The following is a 21,719-nucleotide window of genomic DNA, read 5'->3' as shown; positions in this document are numbered from 1 at the left end:
TGCTAACATGTATAACACCACTGTGCCAGGGTAGGGGTAGGGATCCTGCTAACATGTATAACACCACTGTGCCAGGGTAGGGGTAGGGTAGGGATCCTGCTAACATGTATAACACCACTGTTCCAGGGTAGGGGTAGGGTAGGGATCCTGCTAACATGTATAACATCACTGTGCCAGGGTAGGGGTAGGGATCCTGCTAACATGTATAACACCACTGTGCCAGGGTAGGGGTAGGGATCCTGCTAACATGTATAACACCACTGTGCCAGGGTAGGGATAGGGTAGGAATCCTGCTAACATGTATAACACCACTGTGCCAGGGTAGGGGTAGGATAGGGATCCTGCTAACATGTATAACACCCCTGTCCCAGGGTAGGGGTAGGGTTGGGATCCTGCTAACATGTACAAAACCACTGTCCCAGTGTTAAGGTAGGGTTGGGATGCTGCAAACATGTACAACACCACTGTCCCAGGGTAGGGGTAGGGTTGGGATCCTGCTAACATGTATAACACCTCTGTCCCAGGGTAGGGGTAGGGTTGGGATCCTGCTAACATGTATAACACCTCTGTCCGAGGGTAGGGGTAGGGTTGGGATCCTGCTAACATGTACAAAACCACTGTCCCAGTGTTAAGGTAGGGTTGGGATGCTGCAAACATGTACAACACCACTGTCCCAGGGTAGGGGTAGGGTTGGGATCCTGCTAACATGTATAACACCTCTGTCCCAGGGTAGGGGTAGGGTTGGGATCCTGCTTACATGTATAACACCACTGTCCCAGTGTCAAGGTAGGGTTGGGATCCTGCTAACATGTATAACACCACTGTCCCAGGGTAGGGGTAGGGTTGGGATCCTGCTAACATGTATAACACCACTGTCCCAGTGTAAAGGTAGGGTTGGGATCCTGCTAACATGTACAACACCACTGTGCCAGGGTAGGAGTAGGGTTGGGATCCTGCTAACATGTATAACACCACTGTCCTAGTGTAAAGGTAGGGTTGGGATCCTGCTAACATGTACAACACCACTGTCCTAGTGTAAAGGTAGGGTTGGGATCCTGCTAACATGTTCAACACCACTGTCCTAGTGTAAAGGTAGGGTTGGGATCCTGCTAACATGTACAACACCACTGTCCTAGTGTAAAGGTAGGGTTGGGATCCTGCTAACATGTATAACACCACTGTCCCAGTGTAAAGGTAGGGTTGGGATCCTGCTAACATGTATAACACCACTGTCCCAGGGTAAAGGTAGGGTTGGGATCCTGCTAACATGTATAACACCACTGTCCCAGTGTAAAGGTAGGGTTGGGATCCTGCTTACATGTATAACACCACTATCCCAGGGTAGGGGTAGTGTTGGGATCCTGCTAACATGTATAACACCTCTGTCCCAGGGTAGGGGTAGGGTTAACGTTGGGATCCTGCTAACATGTATAACACCTCTGTCCCAGAGTAGGGGTAGGGTTGGGATCCTGCTAACATGTACAACACCACTGTCCCAGTGTAAAGGTAGGGTTGGGATCCTGCTTACATGTATAACACCACTGTCCCAGGTAGGGGTAGGGTTGGGATCCTGCTAACATGTATAACACCACTGTCCCAGTGTAAAGGTAGGGTTGGGATCCTGCTTACATGTATAACACCACTGTCCAAGTGTAAAGGTAGGGTTGGGATCCTGCTTACATGTATAACACCACTGTCCCAGGTAGGGGTAGGGTTGGGATCCTGCTAACATGTATAACACCACTGTCCCAGGGTAGGGGTAGGGTAGGGATCCTGCTAACATGTATAACACCACTGTCCCAGGGTAGGGGTAGGATTGGGATCCTGCTTACATGTACAACACCACTGTCCAAGTGTAAAGGTAGGGTTGGGATCCTGCTTACATGTATAACACCACTGTCCCAGGTAGGGGTAGGGTTGGGATCCTGCTAACATGTATAACACCACTGTCCCAGTGTGAAGGTAGGGTTGGGATCCTGCTTACATGTACAACACCACTGTGCCAGGGTAGGAGTAGGGTTAGGATCCTGCTTACATGTATAACACCACTGTCCCAGGTAGGGGTAGGGTTGGGATCCTGCTAACATGTATAACACCACTGTCCCAGTGTAAAGGTAGGGTTGGGATCCTGCTTACATGTATAACACCACTGTGCCAGGGTAGGAGTAGGGTTAGGATCCTGCTTACATGTATAACACCACTGTGCCAGGGTAGGGGTAGGGTAGGGATCCTGCTAACATGTATAACACCACTGTCCTAGGGTAGGGGTAGGGTTGTGATCCTGCTAACATGTACAACACCACTGTCTCAGTGTTAAGGTAGGGTTGGGATGCTGCTTACATGTACAACACCACTGTCCCAGGTAGGGGTAGGGTTGGGGTCCTGCTAACATGTATAACACCACTGTCCCAGTGTAAAGGTAGGGTTGGGATCCTGCTAACATGTATAACACCACTGTCTCAGGGTAAAGGTAGGGTTGGGATCCTGCTAACATGTATAACACCACTGTCCCAGTGTAAAGGTAGGGTTGGGATCCTGCTAACATGTACAACACCACTGTCCCAGTGTTAAGGTAGGGTTGGGATGCTGCTAACATGTATAACACCAGTGTCCTAGTGTAAAGGTAGGGTTGGGATCCTGCTAACATGTATAACACCACTGTCCCAGTGTAAAGGTAGGGTTGGGATCCTGCTTACATGTACTGTCACGGAACAGAAGTTCCTTCATAATATAATTTCCAAATGGAACAAATATTCTGGAATATTATTTTCACAGGAATAAATATTACAATAGATGTTCCTAACGGAATAAATAGTATACACTATTTGTTCCATCAGGTACAGGTATTATGACATTGTTTATAACAAAGTTTCCACTGGAACTTTTGTTAGGTGGAACAAATATACGTTGACACCACAACACCACTGTCCCAGTGTTAAGGTAGGGTTGGGATGCTGCTTACATGTACAACACCACTGTCCCAGTGTTAAGGTAGGATTGGGATCCTGCTTACATGTACAACACAACTTTCCCAGTGTAAAGGTAGGGTTGGGATCCTGCTTACATGTACAACACCACTGTCCCAGTGTAAAGGTAGGGTTGGGATCCTGCTAACATGTACAACAACACTGTCCTAGTGTAAAGGTAGGGTTGGGATCCTGCTAATATGTATAACACCACTGTCCTAGTGTAAAGGTAGGGTTGGGATCCTGCTAACATGTACAACACCACTGTTCTAGTGTAAAGGTAGGGTTGGGATCCTGCTAACATGTACAACACCACTGTCCTAGTGTAAAGGTAGGGTTGGGATCCTGCTAACATGTATAACACCACTGTCCCAGTGTAAAGGTAGGGTTGGGATCCTGCTAACATGTATAACACCACTGTCCCAGGGTAAAGGTAGGGTTGGGATCCTGCTAACATGTATAACACCACTGTCCCAGTGTAAAGGTAGGGTTGGGATCCTGCTTACATGTATAACACCACTATCCCAGGGTAGGGGTAGGGTTGGGATCCTGCTAACATGTATAACACCACTGTCCTAGGGTAGGGGTAGGGTTGGGATCCTGCTAACATGTACAACACCACTGTCCCAGTGTTAAGGTAGGGTTGGGATGCTGCTTACATGTACAACACCACTGTCCCAGGTAGGGGTAGGGTTGGGGTCCTGCTAACATGTATAACACCACTGTCCCAGTGTAAAGGTAGGGTTGGGATCCTGCTAACATGTATAACACCACTGTCTCAGGGTAAAGGTAGGGTTGGGATCCTGCTAACATGTATAACACCACTGTCCAAGTGTAAAGGTAGGGTTGGGATCCTGCTAACATGTACAACACCACTGTCCCAGTGTTAAGGTAGGGTTGGGATGCTGCTAACATGTATAACACCACTGTCCTAGTGTAAAGGTAGGGTTGGGATCCTGCTAACATGTATAACACCACTGTCCCAGTGTAAAGGTAGGGTTGGGATCCTGCTTACATGTACAACACCACTGTCCCAGTGTTAAGGTAGGGTTGGGATGCTGCTTACATGTACAACACCACTGTCCCAGTGTTAAGGTAGGGTTGGGATCCTGCTTACATGTACAACACCACTGTCCCAGTGTAAAGGTAGGGTTGGGATCCTGCTTACATGTACAACACCACTGTCCCAGTGTAAAGGTAGGGTTGGGATCCTGCTAACATGTACAACACCACTGTCCCAGGGTAGGGATAGGGTTGGGATCCTGCTAACATGTACAACACCACTGTCCCAGTGTAAAGGTAGGGTTGGGATCCTGCTTACATGTATAACACCACTGTCCCAGGGTAAAGGTAGGGTTGGGATCCTGCTAACATGTACAACACCACTGTCCTAGTGTAAAGGTAGGGTTGGGATCCTGCTAACATGTATAACACCACTGTCCCAGTGTAAAGGTAGGGTTGGGATCCTGCTAACATGTATAACACCACTGTCCCAGGGTAAAGGTAGGATTGGGATCCTGCTAACATGTATAACACCACTGTCCCAGTGTAAAGGTAGGGTTGGGATCCTGCTTACATGTATAACACCACTATCCCAGGGTAGGGGTAGGGTTGGGATCCTGCTAACATGTATAACACCTCTGTCCCAGGGTAGGGGTAGGGTTGGGATCCTGCTTACATGTATAACACCTCTGTCCCAGGGTAGGGGTAGGGTTGGGATCCTGCTAACATGTACAACACCACTGTCCCAGTGTAAAGGTAGGGTTGGGATCCTGCTTTCATGTATAACACCACTGTCCCAGGTAGGGGTAGGGTTGGGATCCTGCTAACATGTATAACACCACTGTCCCAGTGTAAAGGTAGGGTTGGGATCCTGCTTACATGTATAACACCACTGTCCCAGGTAGGGGTAGGGTTGGGATCCTGCTAACATGTATAACACCACTGTCCCAGTGTAAAGGTAGGGTTGGGATCCTGCTTACATGTATAACACCACTGTCCCAGGTAGGGGAAGGGTTGGGATCCTGCTAACATGTATAACACCACTGTCCCAGTGTAAAGGTAGGGTTGGGATCCTGCTTACATGTACAACACCACTGTCCCAGTGTAAAGGTAGGGTTGGGATCCTGCTAACATGTACAACACCACTGTCCTAGTGTAAAGGTAGGGTTGGGATCCTGCTAACATGTATAACACCACTGTCCTAGTGTAAAGGTAGGGTTGGGATCCTGCTAACATGTACAACACCACTGTCCTAGTGTAAAGGTAGGGTTGGGATCCTGCTAACATGTACAACACCACTGTCCTAGTGTAAAGGTAGGGTTGGGATCCTGCTAACATGTATAACACCACTGACCCAGTGTAAAGGTAGGGTTGGGATCCTGCTAACATGTATAACACCACTGTCCCAGGGTAAAAGGTAGGGTTGGGATCCTGCTAACATGTATAACACCACTGTCCCAGTGTAAAGGTAGGGTTGGGATCCTGCTTACATGTATAACACCACTATCCCAGGGTAGGGGTAGGGTTGGGATCCTGCTAACATGTATAACACCTCTGTCCCAGGGTAGGGGTAGGGTTGGGATCCTGCTAACATGTATAACACCTCTGTCCCAGGGTAGGGGTAGGGTTGGGATCCTGCTAACATGTACAACACCACTGTCCCAGTGTAAAGGTAGGGTTGGGATCCTGCTTACATGTATAACACCACTGTCCCAGGTAGGGGTAGGGTTGGGATCCTGCTAACATGTATAACACCACTGTCCCAGTGTAAAGGTAGGGTTGGGATCCTGCTTACATGTATAACACCACTGTCCCAGGTAGGGGTAGGGTTGGGATCCTGCTAACATGTTTAACCCAGCCACATTCTGTATGTATGTGTCTGTCCCATTAGTCAGGAGCCTGTAATTCTGAGTGGTTGTCGTTTATTTATGTGTTTACATATTTGTTATTTGTTCATTTTTTGTACATAAATAAGGCCGTTAGGGCCTTTTATAGCTGTCTATGCGGTATGGGCTTTGCTCATTGTTGAAGGCGGTACTGTGACCTATAGTTGTTAATTTATTTGTCATTTGGTCTCTTGTGGAGCGTTGTCCCATTGGTAATCATACCACATCTTCTTTTTTATTTTTGATTAATTTTGTTTAATATAGTAATAAAATTAAATTCCGCTTCAAATAGTGTAAAATTAAACAAGTAGATCCATAGGGCAAATTATATTTGGTAACAATCTCTTGTTTATTAAATGTTTCTGATCACAGTGGGGGAGTCTGAAAATCTCTGTTAGTTAACAAAAATAGGTGTTTGTTTCTTTTAATGATGTTTTAATGAAAAATAGAGATCAACCAAATAAAAAATTATCTGATAAATATGTCCAGGCTGTGTTCAAGACCATGACATAATGACTGGTCAGGGTTTTAGATAGGATGAAGTCCCTAGCATTCTTGGTGATACAATTTCGTCTGAACATTATTGTGTAGTGATATAGTGTTCAGTTTCATTAGTTTTTGTCGAACCTGCAACTTTTGTTCGACATAGGGATAGTGATCTGGCGGCGGCGGCGTTACTAATACGTTTGTTATCCGTTGCACCTTTTAGAAAATGATTTTCAATAGTGTTCATGTCTCTGGTGGTAATAATATGTTCTTATAGATGAAATAACCCTATTACTGCATATGAAACTGTTCCAGCGCTCGCTTAGTACCCTGTTACTTATTCGTTACTTATTCGCTTATTATACGTTTGTTATACGTTGCACCTTTAAGAAAAGGATTTTCAATTGTGTGCATGACACTGGTGGTAACAATGTGTTTTTAGAGATGAAATAATCCTATTAGCGCGTATGTATCCGTTCCAGCGCTTGGATAATACCCTGTTACTTATTCGTTACTTATTCGCTAATAATACGTTTGTGATACGTTGCACCTTTTAGAAAAGGATTTTCAATTGTGTTCATGTCTCTGGTGATAACAATGTGTTCTTAGAGATGAAATCCTTTTAGCGCGTATGTACCCGTTCCAGCGCTCGGTTAATACCCTGTTACTTATTCGTTACTTATTCGCTTATAATACGTTTGTTATCTGTTGCACCGTTTAGAAAATGATTTTCAATTGTGTTCATGTCTCTGATGGTAATAATGTGGTCTTAGAGATGAAATAACCCTATAAGCGCGTATGTACCCGTTCCAGTGCTCGGTTAATACCCTGTTACTTATTTGTTACTTATTCGCTTATAATACGTTTGTTATCCGTTGCACCTTTAAGAAAATGATTTTCAATAGTGTTCATGTCTCTGGTGGTAATAATATGTTTTTATAGATAAAATAACCCTATTACTGCATATGAAACTTTTCCAGCGCTCGGTTAGTACCCTGTTACTTATTCGTTACTTATTAGCTTATTATACGTTTGTTATACGTTGCACCTTTAAGAAAAGGATTTTCAATTGTGTGCATGTCTCTGGTTGTAACAATGTGTTCTTAGAGATGAAATAATCCTATTAGCGCGTTTGTACCCGTTACAGCGCTCGGATAATACCCTGTTACTTATTCGCTTTTAATACGTTTTTTATACGTTGCACCTTTTAGAAAAGGATTTTCAATTGTGTTCATGTCTCTGGTGGTAACAATGTGTTCTTAGAGATGAAATAACCCTATTAGCGTGTATGTACCCGTTTCACCGCTACACTAATACCCTGTTACTTATTCGTTCCTTATTCACTTATAAAACGTGTGTTATGCGTTGCACTTTAAAAAAGAAATATTTTTGTGTCTCTAGTGGTAACTGTCGGTTCTTAGAGGTGAAATAAATATAATAGAACATTTGTACCCATTTCAGCGGTCGACTGATACCCTGTTACTTATTCGCTTTTAATACGCACGGTATGCATTGCACCTTGAAATAAATCGATTATCGATTGCTTTTATGTCTTGGCGGTAATTATGTGTTCTCTGAGGTGAAAAAAACCTATTAGCGCATATTTACCCGTTTCACCGCTACACTGATACCCTGTTACTTATTCGTTCCTTAATGGCTTTTAAAACGTGTGTTATGCGTTGCACTTTAAAAAAGAAATATTTTTGTGTCTCTAGTGGTAACTGTCGGTTCTTAGAGGTGAAATAAATATAATAGAACATTTGTACCCATTTCAGCGGTCGACTGATACCCTGTTACTTATTCGCTTTTAATACGCACGGTATGCATTGCACCTTGAAATAAATCGATGATCGATTTCTTTCATGGCTTTGGCGGTAATTATGTGTTCTCTGAGGTGAAACAAGCCTATTAGCGCATATTTACCCGTTTCAACGCTACACTGATACCATGTTACTTATTCGTTCCTTTTTCGCTTATAAATCGTGTGTTATGCGTTGCACATTATAACCGCCAGGGACATGAACACAATTGAAAATCCTTTTCCAAAAGGTGCAACGTATAACAAACGTATTATAAGCGAATAAGTAACGAATAAGTTACAGGGTATTAACTGAACGCTGGCACGCCGGGGTAAATACGCCCTAATAGGGTTATTTCATCTCTAAGAAGACATTGTTACCACCAGAGACATAAATACAATTCAAAATCCATTTCTAAAAGATGCAACATATAACAAACGTATTATAAGCAAATAAGGAACGAATAAGTAACAGGGTATTTACCAAGCGCTGGAACGGATACACACGCGCTAACAGGGTTATTTCGTCTCTAAGATCACATTGTTACCACTAGAGACATGAACACAATTGAAAAAGGATTTATTTCAAAGTGCATACCCCACGTATTAAAAGCGAATAAGTAGCGAATAAGTAACAGGCTATTATCCAAGCGCTGGAACGGGTACATATGCGGTAATAGGGTTTTTTCACCTCGGAGAACACATAATTACCGCAAGAGACATGAAAAGAATTGATTATCAATTTATTTTAAGGTGCAACGTATACCACGCGTATTAAAAGCGAAAAAGGAACGAATAAGTAACAGGGTATCAGTGTAGCGGTGAAACGGGTACAAATGCTCTAATAGTTTTTTTTCACCTCTGAAAACACATAATTATCGCCAGAAACATGAAAACAATCGATAGTTGATTTTTTTCAAGGTGCAACGTATACCACACGTATTAAAAGCGAAAAGGAACGAATAAGTAACAGGGTATCAGTGTAACGGTGAAACGGGTACATATGTGCTGATAGGTTTTTTTCACCTCAGAGAACACATAAATACCGCCAGAGACATGAAAACAATCGATAATCGATTTTTTTCAAGGTGCAACATATACCACGCGTATTAAATGTGAATAAGGAACGAATAAGTAACAGGGTATCAGTCGAGCGCTGAAATGGGTACATATGTTCTATTAGGTTTATTTTACCTCTAAGAACCGGCAGTAACCACCAGAGACATGAAAATATTTCTTTTTAAAATTGGAACGTATAACACATGTTTTATAAGCAAATGAGGAACGAATAAGTAACAGGATAACAGTGAAGCGCTGAAACGGGTACATAGGCGCTAATAGGGTTTTTCCCCTCTTAGAAACACATAGGTACCACCAGAGACAAGAAAACAATTAAAATCATTTTCTAAAAGGTGCAACGTATAACAAACGTATGAGACGCGAATAAGAAACGAATAAGTAACAGGGTAACAGTCGAGCGCTGAAACGGGTACATATGCACTTATAGGGTTAAATCACCCCTTAGAACCCAAATTTACCACCAGTGACAAGAAAACAATTGAAAACCTTTTTTTTTAATGTGCAACGTATAACACAGGTATTATACGCGAATCAGGAACGAATAAGTAACAAGGTATCAGTCGAGCGCTGAAACTGCTACATACGCGCTGATAGGGTTATATCACCTCTTAGAAACGCAATCTACCACTAGAAACAAGAAAACAATTTAAAATCCTTTTTTTAAAAGGTGCAACGTATACCTAGCGAATTAAAAGCGATTAAGGAACGAATAAGTAACAGGATATAAACAGAGCGCTGGAATGGGTACATACGTGCTAATAGGGTGATTTCATCTCTAAGAACACATAGTTACCGCCAGAGACAGGAACACAATTGAAAATCATTTTCTAAAAGGTGCAACGTATAATACGCGTGTTATAAATAAGGTATTAGTCAAGCTCCGAAACGATGTACACCCCGCTAACATGTTTTATAGCTGACGATGCGGTATGGGCTATGCTTATTGTTGAAGGCCATATCGTGACCTGTAGTTGTTAATTTCTGTGTCATTTTGGTCTATTGTGGTGAGTTGTCTCATTGGCGATCATACCACATCTTCATTTTTATACAAGCGCTAAAAGGTGATTTCACCTCTTCGAACCAAGAACCAGATCTTCAAACATACGAATATAAAACATTTAAAAGGTAGAACGTATAAAAATCAAATAAGAAACAAATAAATATCGAACATAAATCAACAGGATCGGTTGAGCACAAACACATATAAATAGGTCATAAAAAGGTCATTTTACCTCAACAAATTTAGAACAATAACCAGAGATAAGAATATAAACAATTAAAAAAGGGGAAGGATATCAAAAATCGAATAAGTAACGAATAAGGAATAAGTAATAAGTAACGAAAAGGGAATAGGGAATTAGTAACGAATAGGTTACGAATAAGGAATAGGGAATTAGTAACGAATAGGTAACGAATAGGGAATAGGGAGTTAGTAACGAATAGGGAATAGGTAACGAATAGGTAACGAATAGGGAATAGGTAACGAATAGGGAATAGGGAATAGATAACGAATAGGGAATAGGGAATAAATAACGAATCGGGAATAGGAAATTATTAACGAATAGGTAACAAATAGGGAAGGAATAGGGAATTAGTAACGAATAGGGAATAGGGAATAGGTAACGAATAGGAAATAGGAAATTAGTAACGAATAGGTAACGAATAGGGAATAGGGAATTAGTAACGAATAGGTAACGAATAGGTAATGAATAGGGCATAGGGAATAGGTAACGAATAGGGAATAGGGAATAGGTAACGAATAGGGAATAGGGAATAGGTAACGAATAGGGAATAGGAAATTAGTAACGAATAGGGAATAGGGAATTAGTAACGAATAGGTAAGGAATAGGGAATTAGTAACAAATAGGTAACGAATATGGAAAAGGGAATAGGTAATGAATAGGGAATAGGGAATAGGTAACGAATAGGGAATAGGGAATAGGAAATTAGTAACGATTAAGGAATAGGGAATTAGTAACGAATAGGTAATGAATAGGGAATAGGGAATTAGTAATGAATAGGTAAAGAATAGGGAATATGGAATAGGTAACGAATAGGGAATAGGTAACGAATAGGGAATAGGAAATTAGTAACGAATAGGGAATAGGGAATTAGTAACGAATAGGTAACGAATAGGGAATAGGGAATAGGTAACGAATAGGGAATAGGGAATAGGTAACGAATAGGTAAAGAATAGGGAATAGGTAACGAATAGGGAATAGGGAATAAGTAACCAACTTGACGTCCATTTTATTTTATAGGAGACACATAATCCCAGTGATGTCGAAGAAGAAAGGGAGACAGCCCTGCAGGAACCAGAAGAAGAAGAAGAAAGGGAGCTGGAGGTAGTTATATAATTATCTAATATCAGAATGTTTAACTGTTAAAATTGTGATATTAGAAAGGAGTTGGGGCAATAGAAGGTCCGGTTTTGGCCCAAGAAAATAAAATGTTTGATAACTGTTTCAAATTGACACATAATGTTTGGACATGCATAGGGTCTAGAAATATAAATGAAAAACATTCAAGATTTTTAGGCAGTTAAGCACCCTAGATTTGTGTTCTACCCAATAAATGCTGCAATAGGTGCTGTTGTTATTATCTAGCTGGCAGTTATGTTATTTATAACTAATTGGGTGCTTTTTCAAACTTTTAATTCTGGAATACAAAAAAAATGACCACAAAAGCCTTAAATGATCGTCGAACTACCTAAATGTTTTAAAGTTACACATAGGAAGTAGTGCTCAATAGAAATCCTTATGAAGTGCATTATCCCCTGTGCTTTTGGCTAAGATGTTTGAAGAAAAGAAAAAAATGTTTGAACAATTGTATGAAATATTTCATTGCCTAAAATCTGTAATAACAAGTCTTTTATATATCTCAAATGGCAAAATTCACAGGAATATTGTTCATGTCCAACAAATCTCTATGATAGATGAAATAAAGTTATATATCAAAGTTGGTGGTAATTTTAACTTATCTTGCCAAATAAGATTATTGTTTTATGAATGAAACGAGGTCATAAAACAGATTCATAAATCGATGTTAACATGGTTAATGAGATGTTTTAAGTTATGTGGACAAGTCGGACCGGATCCAGTCAAACTGTCTAAAGAAGACAACTCGGGACCGCTTGTCAGATTTAATTAGGGTTTCATATTATGTTAGACCAAAATATCTAGTGGAGTCATCAATCTTTTGTTTGTGTATTGCAGTAAATTTAGGGGTATTTTTAGGGGTCTAAAGAAAGGGTTGGATTTACTGTAGAACCCTATGGGATTTTATTTTTTAAATTTTCAAATTACTTTTTCTCAAACAGTATGTGATAGACACATGGTCTTAAGTAATGAAAGCAGGAAAATAAAACAAATAAAATAAAATAAAGGGTGAGTCCCTGGGGATAATCCCAACCCCCTTCAATTGAAAATGTGCTTTTTTCTTGTAAGTGGTTGCGATCCCCACCCCTAAACCATATATGTATTTGTATGGGACAATAAAACAATTGAATGAAAATAATTTTGGGGAGTCCCCAGTGTCACCCCATCCCTTTCTGTTTAAGAACTTGTAAACAGTCGAGATCCACACCCCTAAACCATATATATTCATGTATGGGATAATATAAATCAAATGAAATATATGGGGAGTTCCTGTGGTCACCCGCCCCCTCTTGAAATAGTCCAAATACCCACACCTAACCCATATATATGCATGTAATATAAAAAATCAAATGAAATATATAGGGAGTCCCTGGGGTCACCCTTCCCCTCCTGTTTGAGAACTTGTAAACAGTTGAGGTCCCAACCTCTTAACCATATATATATTCATGTATGGGACAATATAACAAGTCAAATGAAATATATGGAGATGTCCCTTATGTCACCCCACCCCTCCTGTTTGAGAAATTGGAAATGGTTGAGATCCCTCCCCTCAAACCATATATATTCATGTATGGGAGAATATAACAAATCAAATGAAATATATGGGGAGTCCCTGGGGTCACCCCAACCCCTTCTGTTTGAGAACTTGTAAATGGTCGAGTTACCACTCCTAAACAATAGTTATTCCTGTTCGTCATTTCATAAAGATTTGAATGACATATAGGGTCAATCTCCTAGGCGTCACATATGCATATTACTTTACTAGACCAAACCAAGTTAATGTACTGGACTTTGCCCAATGTCAGGCGACCATTGCAATGACAAATAATGGGAGCTTTTTTTTGGGAGACTTCCTGTTACAATTATTTCTTGTTTATTATAAAAAATTTATATATGCAAAAAATGAGTCTAGGTTAATTGAATTTACTTTAATTATTTTTTGAATTAATTCTGGGCCTATACTAATTTTCATTTATGGCTCATTATTGATTAATTTGCCTTAATATTCAATTCCTTAAACAAACATAAATGTACAATATAGGAATGTCTAATGTTTGCTTTTTCAAATGTTAAAAAAAAATTGAAGCAAATGACTGCCACAGTTTCCATAATTAATTTTGCCTTGGTTTTTGGTTAACTCCATTACAGTGCTTACAGTGCTTTGATTATCTGATAACGTCACAATTATGTCATTATATGTACAGTTTTCATAAAAACTTTGAAAAATACAGAATATATGCAGTTTTCCATCTTTATTTTCTTTGTGGAAACATCATGCACAGCCAAGCAAAAAAAAATTTAAAGGGAAGCTTTATCATAACTATTGACATAATCTCACCAAATATAAAGTTGATTCTTGGGTGTGCACATTATACTTTCCCAATCTAACATACTTATTTGAAATTTGTTTTTCTTTTCTGAATACCTGGTGACTTAGTCTAGTTTGGAGTTATCTAAGAATATGTATGATAACTTTTAAATTTGAAGTAATATTTGGGTTAAATAAGGGCTTTATATTGCCCCTACTCCTTTGCAGTAATATTTGGGTTAAATCAGGACCTTATATTGCCCCTACTCATTTGTTTTTCACAAAAATTTGGCATCACAACAGGACAACAAACATGTATAGACCAGTTTAATTATTTGACCAATGAACTTTTACAAGATATTTATTTTCCTTGAAATAGTTCTTGTAAGTTTTATCCATAAATGTTTTTCATTCAAATTGTATTTTTTTATTAGGTCAGACAAGGAAGATTTGGGAAACGACATCTTGACAGACCGAGCAAGTCTTATGCAAGGAAAATGGAAGAAGGCATGAGGAAAAGGTTGTTGGCAGAGAGAAAGATGAAAGAATGGAGGAAATCAAATGGAAAACTACCTGAACCTGAGGTATTAAGAATATGTCAGTGTGGCAGCGTTTATGTTAAAGGCATATACAAGTGTCTGACTGACCCCACCAACGCTAATTATTAGGTCCGGCGGTCCAAGGGTCTGGAAATTGTCATATTTGCCAGTCTTGTCCTAACCTGAAAGTATTTTGTCCTAAACACGTAAAAGTGATTTAGGGAGCTACCATTTGATTTTTATGGGGGGGGGGGGGGGGGGGGGGGGGGGAGTTAGGATGAAATTTGAAAAAAATAGGCAGGACATAAGTTTTGAGTAAAAAAAAAAGGCAGGATGAGACACTTACAAAAAAAAAAGTCAGGACGACAATTTAGGTAAAAAAAAGTCAGGATAAACTAAAAAAAAAAATGCAGGACCGAACAGAGTGAAAAATAAAAAGGCAGGACAGAGATTACAGCTAAAAACCTGAGGGCCCTCCTAATAACTATATTAATGCCTCGGGGAGCTATTGGCTAATGATCGCTAATCTCTTTACCTGTGTTTTTAATTCACATCTGGCTATTAATCACAAGCTCAGAACTAATATTATTAATGTATAGCCGGGTGAAATGGCTATTCGACTAAATGTAAATCAAGAAGGAAGATTTCGCTCCTTAAACTTTTATTTCAGCAGTCCGGCAAGACCGAACAACAAACTCCAAACTAAATGTCCTGTAACATACAAACAATAACAATATATATAAGCACAAGCAATTAAAGGATTAAGCAGATTAACAGATGACAAATTAGAAATAACAATAGATTAAAAGAGTAATTAGTGTCCGAAACGTATTTGTGAATTATAGTCCAAACTGTCACAGAGAATTAAATAATGAAATAAATAGAGTAAATGCTTTTAAGACCTTTGTCCAAGATTATGACACATAATCCGTGTAAAACACTTATGCCTAAATTTACGACAAAGTCTAGAATTATAATAATAAAATAAATGCAAAACCTAAATATACATATAAACAATTGAATTACTAAAATGTTGTTTAAAAACTAATTTCATTGCACTGTCCAAATAGTCCGGTCATATATTCCCGCGGCCTCTGAAGACACGTCCCGGGTCTTAATATCATATTCAACTGAAATTGTTCCTAAAGTTTCTTCTGTGATTGTAGCGTCCTCTGTAACGATAGTTTTGGTTTGGATGATTATCTTCTCTTGTATTTTTCCGAATATTGTCCAGTTCGTCTTCTAGTGTTGTGATTCGATTCAACATACGTTCTTTGTCGCGCTGTAATTGATATTGCTGGTCGATTGCCTCAATTCTTTGATTGTAAATCCGAAGATTAGCCTCTTTAAGATTAGTAATGCTTTTTCGTAATATTTCCATTTCTTTTTTATCATCTGCACCTTGTTTTTGAAATTTTTCTAAATTGCGAACCACACTGTTATGCTCTTGTTTCAGCTCTTTGAATTTCTTTTCGTAATGAACACTTTTGATTTCAAACTTCACTCTCTCTGAATGCACTCGGTCGTGCCTGAGTGTAACGCTATCAATGAATTCTCTATCATAATTAAAGGCGGGAAAGAAATCCATCAGTTCAATAGTGGTAAGTTCCGCACAAGGAAAAATTGACATAGCTTTGTTTTCTTTGAATATCCTCATCCTTTCTGCGTCGCGGCGTAACTTTGATTTTGATTTAACTTTAACAAGTTTCACGTCCGGTTTTCTATGAAAGTTACACATTCTGGCGAAATGTCCAAAATTTCTGCACTTATAACAAAATGACGTTTTTGCTATACATTGTCTAAAATGAAATTGATTGTTCACAGTCTTTCCACAAAACTTACATAGGCAGTTGTCCATATGTTGTGTTGAATTTCTGGTCTGAAAGGTAGCTCCATTATCAGACATCTGGTATCTCCAGTTTCGGCCAAAATTTCTGGTTCTCTGCGTATCCATTTTTCTGTTTGCTGGGGGATCAGCTTCACAGGTAGAACAAGGTATCCGAAAGATCCGTTGCCCGGATGTCCTAACACCAGATATAGCCGGGTGAAATGGCGTTCCGGCTAAATGAGAATCAAGAAGGAAGATTTCGCTCCTTAAACTTTTATTTCAGCAGTCCGGCAAGACCGAACAACAAACTCCAAACTAAATGTCCTGTAACATACAAACAATAACAATATATATAAGCACAAGCAATTAAAGGATTAAGCAGATTAACAGATGACAAATTAGAAATAACAATAGATTAAAAGAGTAATTAGTGTCCGAAACGTATTTGTGAATTATAGTCCAAACTGTCACAGAGAATTAAATAATGAAATAAATAGAGTAAATGCTTTTAAGACCTTTGTCCAAGATTATGACACATAATCCGTGTAAAACACTTATGCCTAAATTTACGACAAAGTCTAGAATTATAATAATAAAATAAATGCAAAACCTAAATATACATATAAACAATTGAATTACTAAAATGTTGTTTAAAAACTAATTTCATTGCACTGTCCAAATAGTCCGGTCATATATGCCTCGTTCACACATACATTTAATTCAAATTGAATTGAATCAAATTCGAATAGAATTCGCCAATCTCATTCACACACTCTCCTTTTTAGCTCACCTGGCCGAAAGGCCAAGTGAGCTTTTCTCATCACTTGGCGTCCGACGTCCGTCGTCGTCATCGTCGTCCTGCGTTAACTTTTACAAAAATCTTCTCCTCTGAAACTACTGGGCCAAATTTAACCAAACTTGGCCACAATCATCATTGGGGTATCTAGTTTAAACTAGAGGCTCTAAAGAGCCTGTGTCGCTCACCTTGGTCTATGTGAATACTAAACAAAGGACATAGATGGATTCAAGACAAAATTGTGGTTTGGTGATGGTGATGTGTTTGTAGATATTACTTTACTGAACATTCTTGCTGCTTACAATTATCTCTATCTATAATGAACTTGACCCAGTAGTTACAGTGGAAAATGTTAGTAAAATTTTACAAATTTTGTGAAAATTGTTAAAAAAAAATGACTATATAAAGGGCAATAACTCCTTAGGGGTCAATTGACCATTTTGGTCATGTTGACTTCTTTTTAGGTCTTACTTTGCTGTACATTATTGCTGTTGACAGTTTATCTCTATCTATAATAATATTCAAGATAATAACCAAAAACAGCAAAATTTCCTTAAAATTACCATTTCAGGGGCAGCAACCCAACAACGATATGTCCGATTCATCTGAAAATTTCAGGGCAGATAGATCTTGACGTGATGAACAATATTAACCCTGTTAGATTTGCTCTAAATGCTTTGGTTTTTGAGTTATAAGCCAAAAACTGCATTTTACCCCTATGTTCTAATTTTAGGCGTGGCGGCCATCTTGGTTAGTTGGCCGGGTCACCGGACACATTTTTTAAACTAGATATCCCAATGATGATTGTGGCCAAGTCTGGATTAATTTGGCCCAGTAGTTTCAGAGGAGAAGATTTTTGTAAAAGATTACTAAGATTTACGAAAAATGGTTAAAAATTGACTATAAAGAGCAATAACTCCTAAATTGGTCAACTGACCATTTTGATCATGTTGACTTTTTTGTAAATCTTACTTTGCTGAACATTATTGCTGTTTACAGTTTATCTCTATCTATAATAATATTCAAGATAATAACCAAAAACAGTAAAATTTCCTTAAAATTACCAATTCAGGGGCAGCAACCAAACAACAGGTTGTCCGATTCATCTGAAAATTTCAGGGCAGATAGATTTTGACCGGATGAACAATTTTTTTTCTGTCAGATTTGCTCTTAATGCTTTGGTTTTGAGTTATAAGCGAAAAACTGCATTTTACCCCCATGTTCTATTTTTAGCCATGGCGGCCATTTTGGTTGGTTGACCGGGTCACCAGACACATTTTTAAAACTAGAGACCCCAATGATGATTGTGGCCATGTTTGGTTTAATTTGGCCCAGTAGTTTCAGAGGAGAAGATTTTTCTAAAAGATGACTAAGATTTACGAAAAATGGTTAAAAATTGACTATAAAGGACAATAACTCCTAAAGTGGTCAACTGACCATTTTGATCATGTTGACTTATTTGTAGATCTTACTTTGCTGAACATTATTGCTGTTTACAGTTTATCTCTATCTATAATAATATTCAAGATAATAACCAAAAACAGCAAAATTTCCTTAAAATTACCATTTCAGGGGCAGCAACCCAACAACGAAATGTCCGATTCAACTGAAAATTTCAGGGCAGATAGATCTTGACCTGTTGAACAATATTACACCATGTCAGATTTGCTCTAAATGCTTTGGTTTTTGAGTTATAAGCCAAAAACTGCATTTTACCCCTATGTTCTATTTTTAGCCATGGCGGCCATCTTGGTTGGTTGGCCGGGTCACCGGACACATTTTTTAAACTAGATACCTCAATGATGATTGTGGCCAAGTTTGGTTAAATTTGGCCCAGTAGTTTCAGAGGAGAAGATTTTTGTAAAAGTTAACGCAGGACGACGACGACGGACGACGACGACGACGACGACGGACGACGACGGACGCCGGACGCCAAGTGATGAGAAAAGCTCACTTGGCCCTTTGGGCCAGGTGAGCTAAAAATGTGTCTGGTGACCCGGCCAACCAACCAAGATGGCCGCCATGACTAAAAATAAAACATAGGGGTAAAATGCAGTTTTTGGCTTATAACTCAAAAACCAAAGCATTTAGAGCAAATCTGACATGGGGTAATATTGTTCATCAGGTCAAGATCTATCTGCCCTGACATTTTCAGATGAATCGGACATTTTGTTGTTGGGTTGCTGCCCCTGAAATGGTAATTTTAAGGAAATTTTGCTGTTTTTGGTTATTATCTTGAATATTATTATAGATAGAGATAAACTGTAAACAGCAATAATGTTCAGCAAAGTAAGATCTACAAATAAGTCAACATGACCAAAATGTTTAGTTGACCACTTTAGGAGTTATTGCCCTTTATAGTCAATTTTTAACCATTTTTCGTAAATCTTAGTAATCTTTTAGAAAAATCTTCTCCTCTGAAACTACTGGGCCAAATTTAACCAAACATGGCCACAATCATCATTGGGGTATCTAGTTTAAAAAATGTGTCCGGTGACCCGCCCAACCAACAAAGAGCCCAACCAACAAAGATGGCCGCTATGGCTAAAAATAGAACATAGGGGTACAATGCAGTTTTTGGCTTATAACTCAAAACCAAAGCATTTAGAGCAAATCTGACATGAGTAACATTGTTCATCAGGTCAAGATCTATCTGCCCTAAAATTTGCAGATGAATCGGACATTCCGTTGTTGGGTTGCTGCCCCTGAAATGGTAATTTTAAGGAAATTTTGCTGTTTTTGGTTATTATCTTGAATATTATTATAGATAGAGATAAACTGTAAACAGCAATAATGTTCAGGAAAGTAAGATCTACAAATAAGTCAAACATGACAAAAATGGTCAGTTGACCACTTTAGGAGTTATTGCCCTTTATAGTAAATTTTTAACCATTTTTCGTAAATCTTAGTAATCTTTTAGAAAAATCTTCTCCTCTGAAACTACTGGGCCAAATTTAACCAAACTTAGCCATAATCATCATTGGGGTATCTAGTTTAAAAAATGTGTCCGGTGACCCGGCCAACCAACCAAGATGGCCGCTATGGCTAAAAATAGAACATAGGGGTAAAATGCAGTTTTTGGCTTATAACTCAAAAACCAAAGCATTAAGAGCAAATCTGACAGGAATTAAAATTGTTGATCAAATCACGATTTATCTACCCTGGAATTTACAGATGAATCGGATAATCGGTTGTTAGGTTGCTGGCCCTGAATTGGTAATTTTGAGGAAATTTTGCTGTTTTTTTGTTATTATCTTGAATATTATTATAGATAGAGATAAACTGTAAACAGCAATAATGTACAGCAAAGTAAGAACTAAAAATAAGTCAGTATGACCAAAATAGTCAATTGACCCCCTAAGGGGTTATTGCCCTTCATAGTCAATTTTTAACAATTTTCTTAAAATTTGAAGATTTTCAATAACATTTTCCACAGAATGTACTGTTATAGATAGAGATAATTGTAAGCAGCAAGAATGTTTAGTAAAGTAAGATCTACAAACACATCACCATCACCAAAACACAATTTTGTCATGGATCATCTGTGTCCATTGTTTAATATTCACATAGACCAAGGTGAGCGACACAGGCTCTTTAGAGCCTCTAGTTTGGGGGAAAGACGGCTTCAAGCCGTCAATACCCTAATGTTGTTGGCCAGAATTCCATGCCCTCACGTCAATCATTGTGTTTTAATAGTTTGGAAACCCCCTTAAATATTATACTGAAATTGATGATAAGGAGAACAGATTGACTTTAAACACTTATTTTATACATTTTCCTTCTGTTTCTCGTGAAATTATCGTATATTGAACACTATATATGTTTCTGTTACAGTCGAGAAAATTCAGTACTACGAAATATTCTAAATATATATAACCTAGTGACGTCATTGTTGGAATGCCACACTACACAGGGATATCCTTTATTCATTATAAAAATCATTCACAGTATTTGTATACTAATTTAAAATTCGTATTTGTTTAATATAAACCTAATGATGTTTGCTGTAGTGTAGATGATTCACACACCAGCATGCAATGCTTTAATCTGAGGCTATACGTAATTTGTAGGTCAACTTTCGCGGTAAACAATGTCAATGGGGATACATGAGATTGGGGAGAGAAACGGCAGTTTTCATTCTTTCTGTAAATAGATATAGGAAGATGTGGTGTGAGTGCTAATGAGACAACTCTCCATACAAATAACAATTGAAAAAGTAAACCATTATAGGTTAAAGTACGGCCTTCAACACGGAGCCTTGGCTAAAAAGTTCTGTTTTTAGAATCTTCCTCCAATTCAGGAGCACCTCAATTGATGAGTAATTATCCACTAAAATCAAAGTAAATGTATCTAAACACTTAAAATGTGACATTTAGTATATGATAAGTAGTCTTCAATTAAAGAATAATTGTGTGTACCAACATAATTATTGTAATGGTTAAAAAAAAATATATAAAAAAAAAATGTTGCTTTTTGTATTTTTAACCTATTGAGATTGGGGAGAGCAACTGCAGTTTTTATTCTTTCTGTAAAGTTATGTTTTTAGAATCTTTCTCCAATTCAGGAGCACCTCAATTGATGAGTAATTACCCACTAAAATGAAAGTTAATGTATCTGAAAACTAAAAATGTGACATTAAGTATATGATAAGT

At 38.6% G+C, this 21,719-nt stretch overlaps 1 protein-coding gene across 10 annotated transcripts in view; it reads left to right on the top strand.

Moving 5' to 3' along the window:
* LOC139524914 (MAM and LDL-receptor class A domain-containing protein 1-like) overlaps nucleotides 1–21,719 on the top strand; it is a 228,158-nt gene that overhangs the window by 23,756 nt on the left and 182,683 nt on the right. For 9 of the 10 annotated variants that reach the window (XM_071320091.1, XM_071320086.1, XM_071320088.1 and 6 more), the window contains exons 3-4: nucleotides 11,480–11,563; nucleotides 14,339–14,488. In XM_071320091.1, the coding sequence (XP_071176192.1) occupies nucleotides 11,480–11,563; nucleotides 14,339–14,488 (234 nt within the window). The remainder of the gene's footprint in view (nucleotides 1–11,479; nucleotides 11,564–14,338; nucleotides 14,489–21,719) is intronic. The other variant, XM_071320089.1, reaches the window with a different exon arrangement.

Source organism: Mytilus edulis, chromosome 5, assembly GCF_963676685.1.
Source record: "Mytilus edulis chromosome 5, xbMytEdul2.2, whole genome shotgun sequence".
NCBI lineage: Eukaryota > Metazoa > Mollusca > Bivalvia > Mytilida > Mytilidae > Mytilus > Mytilus edulis.
Note: the sequence above shows the minus strand (reverse complement) of the source record. Positions and strands in the feature narration are given on the sequence as shown.